The 17,730-nt window shown below is 34.7% G+C and overlaps 2 protein-coding genes across 8 annotated transcripts; both read right to left on the bottom strand.

Annotated features, from left to right (window-relative positions):
- Positions 1-463: 463 nt before the first annotated feature.
- Positions 464-4,299, bottom strand: LOC114398236 (calcium-binding mitochondrial carrier protein SCaMC-3-like). Of its 2 annotated transcripts, none has more exons than XM_028360415.1 (5): positions 4,024-4,299; positions 3,447-3,894; positions 1,312-2,103; positions 1,135-1,225; positions 464-1,020 (listed from the first exon to the last, which is right to left on the bottom strand). In XM_028360415.1, exons 2-5 carry the CDS (start codon positions 3,817-3,819, stop codon positions 957-959), a joined length of 1,320 nt encoding a protein of 439 aa, XP_028216216.1. In that variant the 5' UTR covers positions 3,820-3,894; positions 4,024-4,299; the 3' UTR covers positions 464-956. The 2 variants fall into 2 exon arrangements, with proteins under 2 accessions (XP_028216216.1, XP_028216215.1); XM_028360414.1 differs by having other exon boundaries at positions 499-1,027; positions 4,024-4,298.
- Positions 4,300-5,048: 749 nt separating this feature from the next.
- LOC114399244 lies at positions 5,049-12,426 on the bottom strand. 6 transcript variants are annotated; one of them, XM_028361388.1, is made up of 6 exons: positions 11,839-12,423; positions 11,554-11,733; positions 10,722-10,931; positions 10,495-10,621; positions 6,009-6,098; positions 5,049-5,917 (listed from the first exon to the last, which is right to left on the bottom strand). In XM_028361388.1, exons 1-6 carry the CDS (start codon positions 12,154-12,156, stop codon positions 5,181-5,183), a joined length of 1,662 nt encoding a protein of 553 aa, XP_028217189.1. In that variant the 5' UTR covers positions 12,157-12,423; the 3' UTR covers positions 5,049-5,180. The 6 variants fall into 6 exon arrangements, 3 of the variants coding, with proteins under 3 accessions (XP_028217189.1, XP_028217190.1, XP_028217191.1); XM_028361389.1 differs by having other exon boundaries at positions 6,009-6,089; positions 11,839-12,422; XR_003663688.1 differs by lacking the exons at positions 5,049-5,917; positions 6,009-6,098 and adding exons at positions 6,260-7,033; positions 7,119-8,652 and having other exon boundaries at positions 11,640-11,733; positions 11,839-12,086.
- Positions 12,427-17,730: the final 5,304 nt, after the last annotated feature.

The following is a 17,730-nucleotide window of genomic DNA, read 5'->3' as shown; positions in this document are numbered from 1 at the left end:
TAAAATTTTGGGTTGCCTTCCACCCCGGTCATGCTAAGGTCTGTTCAGCTAAACTTATTTTTTTCTTTCTTAAAAGTTACTTTTAAATTAAAAACTTAAAAAAATTGTCAACTTTAACTTGTTAAGTTAGAAGCTCCATTTAAACAAAAAATTATTTGGTAATTTTTTCTAAAATGTAGTTTTTTTTTTTTACAGTGATGTAGTTTTATTTAAAAGTAATTATCTCATCCCAGGCAAAATATATTTATAAAATAAAAATAGAATTATGAAAAATTAATTTTATTTTTATAGAATAATTTTAAAAAATAATATTAAATATCAGTATTTAAATCTTTTTAATTTTAAAATATTAAAAATTATATTCATTAATAAAATTTTATGAAATTATATATAAAATACTGTAACTATTCTAGTAGTTAATAATAATTCATATAATAGAAATTAAATATACAGGTTAATATTCTGAGCCACTAAATATGGAATTATTAATTTTAAGAGTAAGACGATTAATCTGAGCCACTAAATATTACAAATTACAATTACAAAATCGGATCCTAACTGAGTATATAGTGTGCTTCTCTATCATACAAAAATTCAGCTAATTGGTATGAAGCTTCATGTTAGTTTAATGAAGCACAATGCGGGACAAACCAATTTTGTCCTCTCAAGAATTTTGAAGAATTTAATACTATTTTAATAAGAATGAATTTAGACAATTGTCACAATAATCAATTGTATTTGTAGACTTTTATTCTTGTCATCAATGTCTTCACTGAAAAACCATTCCCAATGTATAGTTGCCAACGGTCAGCCATGTCAATAAGATTAATTACCAAGCAGTAAATTTCTTCACTCCAAATCCAAATTTTTTTTCATAGACTCATAAACCATGTAGGTGATGCTTGCTGACGGTACAACTTTGAGCAAGTTAGGAAATATTCCTTTGTAGAATCCCCTCAAGCCTTCATGTTCAAGGGTTTTCCTGAATACATCAGCCATTCCCTTGTATGAGCGTTGAGCCTGCATTCTGAAATCAACATGTCTTTCATTTTCTAATTTCCATAGAAAGCCGAAACGGTTGAAGTTACTAGATATTTAAGCAACAATTTAAAACACATTACAGCCAAAGCTTACCTTGTTCTAACCACCTGCAGTGGGTAAACACATGTTGCTCCAAGAGCTCCAGATACAGTCCCACATCCTAATTGTACTAGAGGGCCAGGTTCTACAGAATGTCACAGAATTTAAATACAAAACTGAAGGCAATATCTCATATGGAACATTACATGTGAACTAGTTTTTTATTTTTACCTCCATCATGAAGAATATATTGCTTGGACATATCCTTCAAGGTTTCATACGCAGCAAGATCTATGCCAGCATAAGGGATAATCCCAAGAAGAGAAGGAATCAATCCCCTATAAAATGCCCGGGGTCCTTCCTGAACCCATATATCTTTTGAAAGGGTTCCAAGGCTAGGAATTCTTCCACTTTTACAAGCATAGGTTTGTAGTCGTGTTTTAACAAGATCCATGGGATATATTGCAGTTTGAGCTACAGCACCAGCAATACCACCAGCTAGTAGCCGCCCCATAGCTCCAATATCAGCAGCCTTTGCCTCTTCCCCTTTGGCACGCACAATGAAGGTCTTCAGCATCTCATAGCTATAAAATCTAATGGCACTCTCAGGGGCCACCTTAAGAACATTTAAGCCATTGCCTCGAAAAAATCCTAACAAACCACCCTCCTTCCATATATCTTTTATTGCAGGCATTATTTGAGCTCGCGTTGTTTGGACTTGCAATACAACCTTTAGACGGTCAAGGGGTGCAGTTGCTGTGCGTGATGCTGCACCTGCTACTCCCCCTGCAATCAGATACCTGCTTGCATGAATGTGCTTACCAATGCCTGCTGGAATAACAGTCTGCTCCCCGATATCAACCATACACATCCGCTCCAAATAATGGTAAATGTTCTCTATGGTTGCTTCATGAGGGTAAAGCAGCAGAAAATCCCTCCATTCTTGAAATGTTATAACACCATTATTATCCTTATCAACACGCTCAACAAAACGAGCGAGTTCCTCGTCATCAATCTTAATACCTACAATAGAGAGACTAGTTTGGCTTATTGAATGAAACAACCACCAAAGTACATCACACGATCAAAATCACGTAACAATAATACACCAAATAAATTAGAGTCCTGCAATCCAAATTCGACATTTTCAATCAAAGGACTTATATAGTGTATGCTGACCATGTTTACTAGGGGCAGACTAAAACAAAATGGCAAAATTGTGTATTCTGTCAATCAAACAAGGGTAGATGGAGTTAGAAATAATGTTTAACATGGGTTTATGTTACTGTACTAAGTTAAAACTACCATTCGGAATAAACCTAACATCATGTAAATAAGGTTGTTAGGTAGTTTTTACTTTCCTCTTCCGTTCAACTTCTACAATGCAACCAACTAGATCCTTTACAGGTAGCAAATCTTTTAGTTAAATTGCTTTCATCGGGAAGAAATATGCCAAAAGTGAAAGTTCTTACCACTGCGAGTGTGTTTGGATAACAGTTACGTTGAACATAACTAGCTTTCATTCTAAAGCAACAAGGGACTTGCTTCTACTTTCTCATCTTGGAAAGTGGGAATTTCAACAGGGAACCAAACACACTCTACATCAGCAAATGTAGCCAGGACTTCTCTGAATTTAACACAAGTTTCCAAGAAGATAAACATAGCCTAGTATCAGAGCCTGGCAAGGCAATGTACATAACAGAATCATAGCCCAACCTCCAATTTTTCTTATGACTTGAGATGAACATTTGATGCCAGCTTGCACCACTACTTTAACCAGTCAAACAACTCAAACAATGGCAAGTACGTATTTTCTTTCAAGTTAGGGACCATTTAATACACTATTAGATTTCAATTTATTTTTTTAAAAAGTACTAAATAGTTTTTCCTTTTTTAAGATAATGAACGTTTTTCTTTTCATTAAATTCGGTACCCTGGTTGAAATCTGCTTTCTTTTTATTAAACTTGTAATTCACTGCCCTGCTGACCAACCCAAATTAGATGCAAGTCTTAGAAATTGGGTTCAGACCTAGCTCAAACCCCCCAAAACAAGCTCACCGGGAGAGGAGAATTGTCCCCATCACGATTTCGGTTATATTACTATCGAATTAATAACAGCCCGTGACAATAGGTTCTGATATCATCTTAGATAACTCGAACCCAAAGCCAGCTCACGAGGTGAGTTGAGGATCACGATCACCATCATTCTTACTCATAACTACTATTTTGGCCATAGATCTCCAACCTCCAACTCTATCTCAAACTAATCTACCTAAAGAAAAGCGAAACACACAACATAAACATCAACTGAATTTGCAAGAATACGAACAATTTCCGTTAAAACACAAGAGGTACAAGACACATGCCTGCTCTAACAAGCGCCTCCCAGAGCTCCTCGGGCAAAATGCAGCCATTGTGCGCGACATCGATGGCCTGAAAAATGCGGTAAAGCTCCAGTTCCTTGTCGTCCATGTACTTCCTGAACTCCTGGAAATCCACTCTCCCATCCTTGTTGGCATCGCAGGCGTTCAGCAAATCCTTCGCGTACTTATACTCAGCCGGAATCTGGAGCGCCGAGAGACCGGCCTCAATGTGAGAGTAGTCCAAGAACCCGAGATTCTCTCTGTCGAAGAAATCGAAGAGGCTCCGAATCCGAGCCTCACGTGCCTCCTTCGTCTCCTGCGACGCCAGCAGCACGTGATCCATCGTCACACCCGACGCTACCTTCTTCATTCCCATTGAAACACAAACAAAAACGCTTGCCCAATTCTGCAAGTTATTGTAAACTCGATGTCCCTGTTTTGTATCCGATTCCTGCGGATAAAAAAAGAAGAAGAAAAAAGCGGAAATAAAAATAAAGTAACACAGTAAGCGATTCTAAATGTCGGAAATGGAAATAACGGAATTGGCTTTAATAGAGATCGAATGAATGAGAGAGCCTACGCGTGCGTTCGTGCGTGCTTTTACTTTTGATTTTTCCGTCAAGGGGTGGGGAGGAATTCAACGGAACGTGGAAACGACCGTGGGAGGACGTAAACGATGGGAACGGGAAGAGACTTTTTCCGTATCGGAATTACGGTTCCATGGCTCCGGGGATTGCTGCTACCGGCGGCGATGAGGGGGATCGCCGGCGATGATGCCCGATACGCACGTCGTCATCACGGAAAAGAGACTTATGCTTCTTGTTGGCGAATAGTAGTTATTTAACACACAAATATTAATAATAATAACAAATAAATAAATGATGTGATTGTGATGAATCGGACGGTGTGAGATGTAGTAAAGTTTGGAGTTCGGAAGGATTCTTTCTTACTTCATTTTATTTTTTGCTTTTTTATTTTTTAAACTTATTTTATTTTGCTTGTTGGTATTGGCTTTGGCACGTTCGGTGGTAACGCGTGGTACACATGATCTTTGCTGATTTTTGCGGCCTAACGAATGATATGTTTGGTAGGGAGATATAAAAATTAAGAGAGATACATGAATTATTTATAAAAAATTTATTTCATTTTAAAATAATTATTTTAAAGTAATTTAAAAAATATTTATAATTATATAAAACTTAAAAAGCACTTGACAAGAATAATCCAACTTCCATTCTTTTAAGATATAAGTTTGTTTCAATTGAATTAATTTTTATTGATTGTTTATTTTTTTAATCACATCATAAATATTCTAATACCTATATTTTTTCTTTTGCTTTTTTTTTGTTAGATAACATATTGAATATCCATAAAATATTTTTCAAAAATTAAGAAAAGAATATGAATAATCTTCTTAGCGGATATAAAGTTAATTTTTAGAAATAAAAATAAAAACTTTTCTTTTTACCTTTTACTCTCTTCGATTTAATTTCAATTTTTTTTCTGTATTTTTTCTTCCATCCAACATTCCAACCAAACTAACCGAAAAAGATTAGGGTGAATGACGTGTAGCAAGCGGCAAATGATAAGTAAATGAAAACATACTAGTAGTAACACGATATAAACGTGAGATTAATCTTAACTTGCACTGATAGAGAAAATAAAGAGCAAGTTAAATTAAACACTAATATTTACAACTCTAGTTCACAGAACTCACAAATACTATTGGATAATTAATTAATACTCTGATTTAAGCCTGGCCTTCTCGAGTGCTGTTTTGGCTGCAATTTGTTTGGCTTCTCTCTCTTTCCTAAGTTTACCTGCAATCTCTGCTTGCTTCATTCTAGCCTTCAAGGCTGTATCAGCTTCCAACATAGTTCTTCTCAAACCACCAAGTTCGATTCGCATGTTTGAAGTTTCCAATTCACACGACTTCAATTGGTTTCGTTTCTCAACAAGCATGGCCTCAAAGTCAGAGATCTCTTTGGAAAGTAATTGCCTTCGTTGATCAGAGGCTTGGAACTGATCTTCGGTCTTGGCGTAGAGGTCACGAATGTGGGCGAGTTTGGCATTCTCGTCCTCAAGACGCTTGTTGTCCTCCTCAAGACATTCGATGGATTTAGTCATTTGTACAACCGATGATGTGAGTTTTATGAAATCCAAAACATGCTCAAAGAATTGTGTGTCATTTGCACCCAAGTTGTTTAATATAGCAAAAGTGTCTTGTGCTGCCTCTTTCATGGACTCATGCTCGTGAGGCTTCGAGGTTTCTAGATCATTGAGGAGCTGCTTTTGTGCAGCAAAGGCCAATTGTCTTTGCCTTTGTGCCCTTGACATTAGTTTTCTTTCACTGCTTGAAAGTTGGCTTTGTTGGCTGAGACGAATAACATCAAGCTGGTTATGTTCAGCACAAGGAACATTAGTAATACTTGGTTGTTTTGGGACATCAATGGGATTAAAGGATGGGAAAACACCTGTAATGAAAGAGAGCCACAGAGTTAACTTTTTAAATAATGCTAAATCAAAGTGGACAAAGACACTAACAACTTAGGAAATCACACTCACAGCAGAAAATTGACTGAGGTGTCTGAGATGAGGGGGATTTCAAGCTTTGTGGTGGACTGAAGAGAAGGCGACCTAACCAACCTAATGGAGCTGAGCCAACCTATGAAGCACCGACACCGACACGGACACCGGACACGACACAAACACGGACACGTGGACACCTGTAATGTCCAAAATGTAGGACACGGACACGGCTATATATATATATATAAAATTAAATAAAATAAAATTACATAAAATTAAATATGAGTGATATGCATAAAAGATCTAAATTAAAAATCAAGATTTATATATTCATCATCATCTAAAAAGAACTTTTCCTATGATAATGAGTCACAAAAAAATACTAAAAGACCTCATTATACAATTTGTACGCTTTGTTTCTTTACAAAAAACAATTATAAAGCAAGATGATGAATTAGCAACTTCAAGTCTTCAAGAATTCCACAAACTAGCAATCATCATTGAAAAAGACACTTTCTAACTCTGGTTCATCTAAAGACAAACTAGCAATTTCAAGAATACCACAATCATTAAGTGATCCAAAATCATCTCCGGCTACATCCCACATTTTAGTTTCCTCTTGATGATATTGTGGAGTATTCCTTGAGAGAAGTCGTAAGTTGCTATGAACAAATACTAAATCTTCAGCTCTATGTGGTGCCATCTTGTTTCTCTTTAAAGAATGGATGAATGAATATGTACTCCAATTCCTTTCACAACATGAAGATGAACAAGGTTGCGCAAGTAGCTTAAGGGCAACCTTTTGAAGTATTGGAGCATTAATGCCATGAACTAGCCACCAAGCTTTTGGATCCATTTGACCTCTATCATTTAAAGAATTAAGATCATCAAAACCTTCTCTTCCATCCGAGAAGTTGGCAAACTCAATATTCACTTTCCTCCTTACATCCATATCAAGAAAGAACCTCTTGAAGCATTTTAATCTTTCACGAGTGAGTTCCAAGTCTTGATGTGGAGGAACTCGATTAGAATCTTCACTTAGCCATTCATGACTATAATATCTATAAGTAAAAAGAAATATATACATGATTAAAATTTATGTAATTCTAAAAAAAAAGGTAAGTAAAAAAGTATAGAGTTAATTACCTTGGATTTAAGGAATGAGCTAAACAATGGAGAGGAGTGCTACTCTTAGTCCAACGGTCAATTAATATGGAGTGCACTACCTCATAAAAGGTTGATCCTTCACTCTCCTCCTTCCTCTCATATTGATATATGGCATTCTTTACCTTTTCAATCATTGAATCCCACATTTCATATACTAGATGGAGAGATGAAGCTTCTGTATCAGTTCTTCTAAGAACATCATAGATAGGGCTAGTGAAAGAAAGAATATAATCAACCTTATCCCACCATTTATCATCCAACAAAGTATCTTTTACAAATTTAGCCTTTGCAACATCATCTTCCTTATAAGAAGACCATTGGTCACTAATGACCATCTCTTGGAGTCCTTTCTTCAATTGCTTGAATCTCTTAAGCATTACAATAGTGGAGGCAAATCTTGTTGGAGCAATGGATAGTAATTTCAATGAATTGAATGAATTGAAAATTGATAGTCTCATAGAGTGACTCGTGACAAAATTTTTCACAAACATTGCATCATCCGCAATTTGGGTGATTCAAGAACATTCTTCATAAATAAAATTGTTTTTTTCTGTATTCTTGGCTGCACATATGTTCTTCAAAGCAAGATTTAATGTGTGGACAACACATGGAGTCCAATAGATGGAAGGAAACTCAGCCTCAATTATTAAACTTGCTGCTTTACAAACAGCTGCATTATCCGTCACTATTTGCACAACATTTGAGTGACCAACCTCCATAATTACCTCCCTCATAAGTTTGGCAATGAAATCCTTGTCTTTGATCTCATTTGAACAATCGATGGCCTTTAAAAACATAGGTCCACTCTCTGTGACAGCCATGAAATTAATAAGAGATCTTCTTTGCGGGTCACTCCATCCATCACTAACAATGCTCACACCCTTCTGGCTCCATGCATTTTTAATTGGTTGTAACAAGTTCTCCACATGTCTCCTCTCATTTTGAAGTAATGTTGTCCTTAATTTATTATAACCTGGAGGTTGGTAACCACTGATCTGATTGTTGGCGGCATAGGCAAACGCCTTCCTATAATGAGGATTTCTTGCTAAATGAAAAGGCAGCCCCGAAGAGTAAAACATCCTAGCAATTTCATGATCAAGTGTCTCTCTAGCTTGCAAATTAAAGGCGTTTTCTATAGTTGATGTCTTTTTCTTTTTTGGATCAACACCAAGAGTGTTTGTATCCATTTGGTGTTGAGTAGAAATTGGAGGCAATGATACAGATTTTGTTTTTGACTTCTCCACCCTTAATGTTGCCTCATTGTCTATCTTCTTCAAATCTATAAGTCTGTCAATTGTTACCTTTTGACAAACTCTAACTCCCTTTCCAGTCATCTTCAACAAGTGTGCCCTCACTCTAGTGTAAGATCCATTAAAGGTAAAATCACAAATATTGCATTTTATCTCATAATTTCCACCACCACCTACACTTTTTATCTTTGTAACATAGGTCCATAAAGGTTTGGTATCATCATCTTGTTCTTTAGCTTGACTAGGACTAGAAGCACTCATCTCTACAACAATTTAAAAAAATTAAAAATCAATGTAAACAATTTCTAAGTAAAAAACAAACAACAAAAGCAATTTCTAATCAATGTTGTTCTTGTCTTATTGGCCATGTTGTAGCTTAATTTTATTCAAAATAGGACTATTCAAAATAATTTTAGTTTTTGTAAATTATATTTGTTTTATTTTTTATTTTTAAACAATTTAGATACTTTTTTAGCAAATAATTTTTTTAAGAATAAATAAGAAAATAAAAAAATCACAAAACTCAAGGCTTTATTTTTTATTTGCTAACAAGCTACAATAAAATAATAAAAGTTAAGGTAGGGGAAACTGAATAGTATATTTCAATTGATGCCCCACACCTACTCGGACTTGTATAATAATAATCTTTGTGTTGTACTTTAAAGCTCCATTATTATTTGTGTTTTTATTTTCCATCTTCATTTATTATTTTTAATATTTTCTGTATAATTTTTTTAAAACCAAAAAACAGATTTAAACTAATGTGACAATTTTATAATTAAAAAGTAAATAAAAAAATAAAAACACAAGTAAACCCTTAAAATTTTAATTGAAGAAAAAGTAAAATTTCAATCCTACAAAAATATGTTAACATCCACCCATTTATTTTATTTAGAAAATATGATAATTGTTGTAAAGTGCTTGCAGCCACTTTTAAACGTTTGATTCAAATGGCACAACTTTTATTTAGAAAATATGATCATTGCTGAGGCTACCTTTGAATTGAATTATTAAGATAACGCTAATAAAATGAAAAAGAATGATAAAAGAGGAACGTATTTACTATCTTCATAATTTATATCAAATGGCACAACAAAACAAAAAACTATCTAAATAAAATAATAAAAATAAACTCTCTTGTAACCAGTGCACATGGCATTGGGTATTGGGTACCACTGCACATGGAAAGAGAAAGGGAGAGAATACCATAAAACCAGAAACCGTACAGCACAAAAGCATCAATTGAAATTAGAAATTTAGAAACCATAAAACCAGGCAAAAGCATCAACGGAACGGGGAAATAACAGAGGCTAGAGAGAAAACTCAGAAAACTCAGAAACATGGAGGCGATGGAGGCATGGAGCAGATGAGATCATGAGAAAACTCAGAAAAGAAAGAAGGGCTTACCTGCAAAGGGGGAAACGGAGGCGACGACGTGGAGGTTCGTTTGCGGCAAGGAGAAGAAGACGTGATTTTCGTTTTAGGTAAGTATTTTTTAAATAAATAATAAAATATTTGGTTGGGCCGCGTTTGGACGCGCGTGTCCACTTGTTGGGCCGCGTCCGATCACGCGTTTCCTGCATCGCACCGGAGTCCGGCGACAGCGACGGCAACGGACACCGCGTCGCACCGGAGTCGCACCCGTTTGTGTGTCCGGTGCGTCTCCGACGCGGGACGCGACACTTCGGCGGCGTGTCCATGCTTCATAGGAGCCAACAATAACATAAAGAGAATTTCACACATGGCTTTTCTGAATTTCATATAATTTTATTTAAGAGGGCATGTTTAGACTACTGTTACAGTTTCTTTTTGTGATCAAGGGGTAGTGTATAAAACTTCACCCAATAAAAATTTCACATATTCAAATAAAAATTGTAACTTGGGATGACACTTAAAGTCCATAGCAAGTCTAAGATGTCTTTTCTATATGTACAATTGACCTAGTTCAAGGCTAAAAAGAATTAAAAACATGGAAAAAGATTTGATTGTAAAGAATAATGGGAAAAATAAAATAAAATCAAAAGTATGTCACTTGACTTTGAAAAATGAGAATGGCAGCAACAAAATGCAAAATAAAGAAGTGAAGGGAAGAAAATAAACACTACCAAATGATGGATCAGCGCCAGCGCCAGCACCAGCACCAGCAAAAATGTGCCTTGGAAACACATGCTGTCGATCCCCACCGATCCTTGAAGGTGTTGATTCTGATAGGCAAGATAGCTGCGATGCTTTCTTCTCAATAGCAACACATTACACAGAATTAGTGAATAAGGTAAAATACGGATCCAGAAAATCACCATAACCACAGATACTGGAAAACTAAAGGGGATACCTCGAGTGCTTCATCTTCACTCTGTGAAAGCTCAGCCTCGGATACAGCCATTGGTGTTGGATCCTCCTCGGAACTGTCCATGATTCTCATCTTTTTGGAATGATTTACTGCCAAATTAACACCCTCATCGAAGTCATGGTCATCTTGATCATTAGTTCTTTTATGTAGCAGCTCATCCTCCCATACCTTGTAACCGCAATTTCCATGGCCCTGTTTGATACTAAATTTATTAATTATTAGTATGAATTAGATTCGCACAAAATACATTGATCATGGAGGACCAAAATAAATTCTACATAACAAGAAGTCAATAAAATCCAAGATAAACAAAAAACAATATTAAGTCACTAACACTATAATCGAGTAATCTGCTAAATACTCATCTATTATTGACACATAAATATACAAGTCTCTGCTGCGCTAGGTGTATGCTGAAAGTAGAGGCGAACTTCACGATAGTGGAAAGAGAAGAGAGGGAAAAGTTCACTTCTAAAAAACAAAGATTCAAATTTCAATTTTTTTTCTCCTTTCTCACTTTCTCTTTGCCATACCCAACATACCTTAGGCATTTTCATACTAAAAGTTCAATTTTTTTTCCTTAGAAAACCAACAACTCACAACACAGAAAGCAGTTAAAACTAGAATAGAAATTAATAAGAAGCATACACGCCTTTTTTATTCCACACCAACAACAAGATTACTCAACCGAGCAATGCTACCAAATAATATCATCTAACAACTTCCCATTTCTACCAAACAAAAGCTCTTAAATCAAGGTAAGCCCTTTAAGTTTTAACTAAAAAAAAAAAAAACAAACATCATATGATACTACCTCTTTAACGGGGCAAGTAAAATAGTATTTAACAACGCCATTATGTGTTGCCTTCTCCCTTTTACACACTCCAGCAGGACACTTACACTCAGGATACTTAAACGGCGGAGGCTGCGACCAATCACTCTCGACATCGGGATCATCGCACCATTTAACAAAACCGTTAGTACATTTTTCCCCCTAATAACCAAACCAACCAAAAAGACAGTTAAAAAACAAAAACTTGATAATCAAGAAGTCAAGAAAGGAACAAAAATGAAAATGCTGGAGCTGTTTCATGCATACCCTTTTGATGGGGCAAACGTAGTACATCCTGCCGGGGTTTTTCTCACTCTTTGAGGTTCTCTTTTCGCAACGGCCATGGCCACAGCGGCACCATATGCTGTTGGCATTTTGGGAATCGTTATTAGAGGATTTGAAGGGACACTCCCGGTACCAGTGATCCTTCTGGCCGCACGTGAAGCACGTGCCTTTTTTCTTTCTTTCGTTCAAGTCTTGTTGGAAGTAACGGGGATAAGTTTCTTGAGTGTTTTGACTGAATTGAGAGGGTTGAGAACAGAGTGTGGATGAGAGAGGTGGTGGCTCTTTTATCTCATGATCCATGCGTAATTGATGACGGCAGTGTGGGAAGTGATATGGGTTGGAACCCAAACAATGATCAACAAGAGCAAGATGCAAAGAACGAGGGAATGAGATGAGAGACTTGTGTGGACCGAAGCCTGAGATGTCGTTTCCTTGAGCTGCGGCAAGGTGTATATATAGACATGATCGAGGAGAAGGTTGACAGGGCCGAAGAAGCTATTTCAAAAACTTGTAAGAGAAGCTTGTTAGAATTAAAGTCTTACTCACTCACTTAAGAGAGGTTAGTACCCTAAGGTAAAGTAAGGTCCTGTTCATGATAAAAGTATATTCTCTTTAACTCCTAACTATAGGAATAGGAATAGAGTGACAAAAATAATAATTAAGGAAGCCAAAATTTCTTTTTCTTTTTTTTTTTTAAGAAATGCATAAAAAAATCTCACATGAAATTTATGATTATCCTAAAATAATTTATTTTCTCTTAATTATAAATAAATCTTAATTATGAAATTTAGAAATTTTTATTTTTCACTACAAGTATGATATTTTATTATTGTTGAATTTTATTTTTTGAAGAGCAATTTGCACGAGAAAGTGGCTTCTGTGTTAGGCTTAGAATTCGTGTCTTTTACTGGGACCAAAGATGGCAATTAAGTTTTACCTTTTGGAGAAAGATTCCAAATTTGCTTTTTGTGATATCTAATTTGATTTGATGACAACAGATGGTCAACGGCTGTTAACTCTTGTGGATGGTGTTGGGCCTTTTTCATTTAATAAATATATGTGAATGTGAATAAGGCGTTAAAGTGACTGCAAGCAGTTTTTTGTGAATGTAAATAAGATGTTATTGAAAGACCTATACGTGAACTTAACGTGACTACAAAGTTTTTTTTTATTGGTTATAATATGAATGAATGGTATATATGTGCTCTAGAATGAAATTAACAAAATGGTTATAAATTGTTAATATCAATAAATATATATAGGTTGTATATTTATTTGGAATTAAGTATATGATGAATTTGTTAGTCATCAAAGTGGTCAAATTTATAAGGTTATTTAATTTTAAATTAATTATTATTTCAATTACTTATAAAATAATGAATGTTAAATTATATGATTATTAATTTATAAGTAATTGAAATTCATTGTTATAAGTCATTTATGGATCACTCAGAGGTTGATTAGTTCTTATAATTAATGAATATAATTGTAGGTAATTTGTGTGTATCATTAGTTTTATTTATATATCCAAAGGAAATAGGTACTACTGATTAGTGTATATTTAATTGTCAAATAATGTTAATAATTTTATTAGCATTATCATGTTTGTATGTTGTGTGATGGTGCATCACCTAAAGGAGAACATCAATATACATTGATTGTTATATGAATGAATTATATGTATGACATGTGTTTTATGTTTCAAAATGCTTATGTGAATTTTATTATGCAGTACCTGTTCCCAATTCATTGAACTATCGTGTATCATATGTGTCAATTTTTAATGGGCTTAACTTCTCTGACTAGAATGAGCAAGTCCAATTTCATCTCGGTGTTTTGGATCTTGATCTTGTTATATTGGAAGAGAAGTTTGTTACTATTACTAATGCTAGTAGCAATGAAGAGAAAGTCTATTATAAAGCTTGGGAAAGATCTAACAGACTCAGCCTAATGTTCATGAGAATGACTGTTGCAGACAATATTTAGACCATTCTCCCTAAGACCGATAGTGCTAAAGAATTTATGGAGTTAGTGGGAAAGCGATCTCAAACAGCTGATAAGTCTCTTACTGGGACATTAATGAGTACTCTGACCATCATGAAGTTTGATAGTTTACATACTATACATGAACATGTCATTGAGATGACAAACATTGCAGTAAGACTTAAGACCTTGGGAATGACAGTGAATGAGAACTTCCTTGTTTAGTTTATTCTGAACTCATTACTGTATAAGTATGGCCTATTCCAAATGAGCTATAATATCATGAAAGATAAATGGAATGTGTATGAATTGCATAATATGTTAGTTCAAGAATAAACGAGGCTTAAGAATCAAGGAAATCACTTAGTCCATTATGTAAGCCACCAAGGAAATCAAAGAGCCGGAAAGAAATTTGTGAAGAAGCATGATAAAGGCAAATGGCCATTAAAGATAAATGACAGTCATGTGCAAATCCAGAAGAAGACATCAAAGAGCAATGATTGTCATTTTTGTGGGAAATCTGGACACTTTCAGAAGGATTACCCAAAACATAAGTCTTGTTCAAAAAGAAAGGTGAGCTTAATGCTCTTGTATGTTTTGAATCAAACTTAACTGAAGTTCCTCATGTTAGACAAATGACCTCAGTTATTTTAAGAAGGGGGGGGTTGAATTAAGATACAAAGACTATTCCCCAATTAAAATTTCGCTCTCTCTTTTTAGATTAACAATGCACCCTTAACATGAATTACTCAAAAGACAATTCAGAATAAAATTCTTTAAAGCAAAAGATAAATGACAATAAATAAAAGAAGTTTAAGGGAAGAGAGAAATGCAAACTGATTTATACTGGTTCGGCCACTTCCCGTGCCTACGTCCAGTCCTCAAGCAACCCACTTGAGATTTTCCACTCTCTTTGTAAAACTCATTTTACAAAGTCTGAACCACATAGGGACAACCCTTCCCTTGTGTTCAGGAATCCTTTACAACAAGAGACCCTCGGTCTCTTAATCCCTTTTCAGAAGTAAGAAGATGAGAAGAAGAAATCTCTCTTAAAAGAGATAGATTGTACAATGAAGATCAATCACAATTCCTTATTGAATATGCAAGTGTTTGACCTAGGAATCTTTGAGAGGATAAGACATTTCAATTCAGAAAAACTCTCTTAATCTCTTGAGAGGATAAAACTTTTTTGAGCAATCAAAACTCTCTCTCCATTCGTGTTTCCAAGTCACATATAAATAGACCTTTGATGGCCATTCATAAACCATTTGAATAGATGTGACTCTTGGAAGTTATTTTCTGAAAATCTCCTCTAGTAATCGATTACAGGACTTGTGTAATCGATTACAGGTTTTAAAATTTGAATTAAAACGTTTATTAACTGCTGGTAATCAATTACCAATATTGTGTAATCGATTACACAGTCTAAAATTTGAATTCAAATATTTAGTAGTTGTTGTAAACCATTTTTGGCCACTGGTAATCGATTACATCCTCTAGTAATCGATTACCAGAGAGTAAATCTCTTGAAAAACACTTTTTAACTTAAATTACTTGGCCAAACCTTTTGCTATATCAATTAGGAATTCCCTTCCTAAAATACTAGTGATCATCTTGATGTTGTGACTTGTATTCTTGAATCATTGTCTTGAATTTAAACTTGATAAGCCCATTTGCATCATTTGCATCAAATCATCATGATCATCATCAAAACACCAAAGTCATTTGCTTCTACACCTCATAATACATGGTGGATTGATTTTAGATGTACGATTCATGTTTCTAATACTATGCAGGGATTCCTTACAATCCAAATCATAAGCCCAAATGAGAAGTTCGTCTTCATGGGGAATAGAGTGAAAGATCTAGTGGAAGCTATCGGGACTTATCGTTTAAAACTCGACACTAGACATAATTTATATTTACTGAAAACTCTTTATGTACCTAGTTTATCTAGAAATTTAGTTTCATTATTTAAACTTGATGCTACTGGATACTCTTTTAATTTTGGTAATGGATGTTTCAGTTTATTTAAGCATAATCATCTCAATGGTACTAGTGTTATTTGTGATAGTTTATATAAATTGAAATTAGATGGTTTGTATGCTGAAACCATTTTAATTCTGCATCATAATGTTGATACTAAACGTAGTTTAGTGAATGAATGATCTGTTTTCTTGTGGCATAAACGTTTAGTTCACATTTTTAGAGAAAGGATGAAAAGATTAATAAATAATGAAATTCTTCCTAATCTAGATTTTATGGATCTAAATATTTGTATGGATTGTATTAAGGGAAAACAAACAAAACATTCAAAGAAAGGAGCTTCAAGAAGCACTTAATTTCTTGAAATTATGCATACTGATATTTGAGGGCCTTTTGATGTTAATTCTTTCAAAAAGGAAATATACTTTATCACTTTTATTGATTACTATTCACGTTATGGCTATATCTACTTACTACATGAGAAATCTTAGGCAGTGGATGCCTTAGAAATTTACTCGAATGAAGTGAAAAGACAATTAGACAGAAAGGTGAAAGTTGTTAGGTCTAATAAAGGTGGTGAGTATTACGCAAGATACGATGAAACTGGGCAACACCCAAGTCCATTTGCTAAACTCCTTTAGAAATATGACATTTGTGCACAATACACAATGCCTAGTACACCGCAACAAAATGGTGCATTAGAAAGGTGTAATAGAACTTTAATGGATATAATTAAGAATATGTTTAGCTATTCAACTTTACCTGTATCTTTGTGGATGTATGCCTTGAAAACTGTCATGTATTTGTTGAATAGGATTCCTAGTAAGGCAGTTCCAAAGACACCTTTTGAACTGTGGATGAGTAGGACACTTTGTATAAGGCATCTACATGTTTGGGGTTGCCAGGCAGGAATAATGATTTATAATCCACAAAAAAGAAAATTGGATGCAAGAACAATCAATGGATATTTCATTGGTTATCCAAAAAAGTCAAAGGGGTATATGTTTTATTGTTCTAATCATAGTATGAGAATTGTCGAAATTGGAAATGCAAGGTTCATTGAAAATGGTGAAATCAGTGGGAGTATAGTTCCACGAGATGTGAAAATTAAAGAGTTTAGAGTGCAAGTCCCTTTAGCTTGTGCCTCTAAGAGTAAGGTGATTGCTCCTTTAGTTGTTAATTCAAACAATAATGAAGAAAAACAACACAATAATGAGCCCATGATACATAAAGAACCTATTATGGAAGAACCACAAGAAGTAGCATTAAAGAGGTCTCAAAGAGAAAGGAGACTAGCTATTTTGAATGACTATGTAGTATACCTACATGAAACAGAAACAGACTTAAGCATTAATGATAATGATCTAGTTTCATTTTCATAAGCTATAAGCTATGATAATTCTGATAAGTGGTTAAATGCCATGAAATAAGAGATATATTTAATGGAACATAATGGTATCTGGGACCTTGTAAAATTGCCAAAGGGTTATAAGAGAGTTGGTTGTAAGTGGATCTTCAAGACTAAACATGACTCTTATGATAACCTTGAACATTACAAGGCTAGACTTGTTGCTAAGAGATTTACTTAGAAAGATAGCATTGATTATAAAGAAACATTTTCACCGATCTCACAAAAGGATTCTTTTAGGATTATCATGACATTGGTAGCCCATTATGACTTGTAGCTACATCAGATGGATGTGAAAATTGTCTTTTTTAATGGAGATTTAGAGGGAAATATTTATATGGACCAACCAATGGGGTTCTCAGTTGAAGGAAAGGAACACATGGTGTGCAAATAAAAGAAATCAATATACGGTCTTGAGCAAGTTTCCTGCCAATGGTATTTGAAGTTTAATGATACCATTGTTTTCTTTGGATTTAAGGAAAATACTGTTGATCGGT

Source organism: Glycine soja, chromosome 19, assembly GCF_004193775.1.
Source record: "Glycine soja cultivar W05 chromosome 19, ASM419377v2, whole genome shotgun sequence".
In the NCBI taxonomy this organism is placed as follows: domain Eukaryota; kingdom Viridiplantae; phylum Streptophyta; class Magnoliopsida; order Fabales; family Fabaceae; genus Glycine; species Glycine soja.
This window is presented reverse-complemented; position numbering and strand designations above follow the sequence as displayed.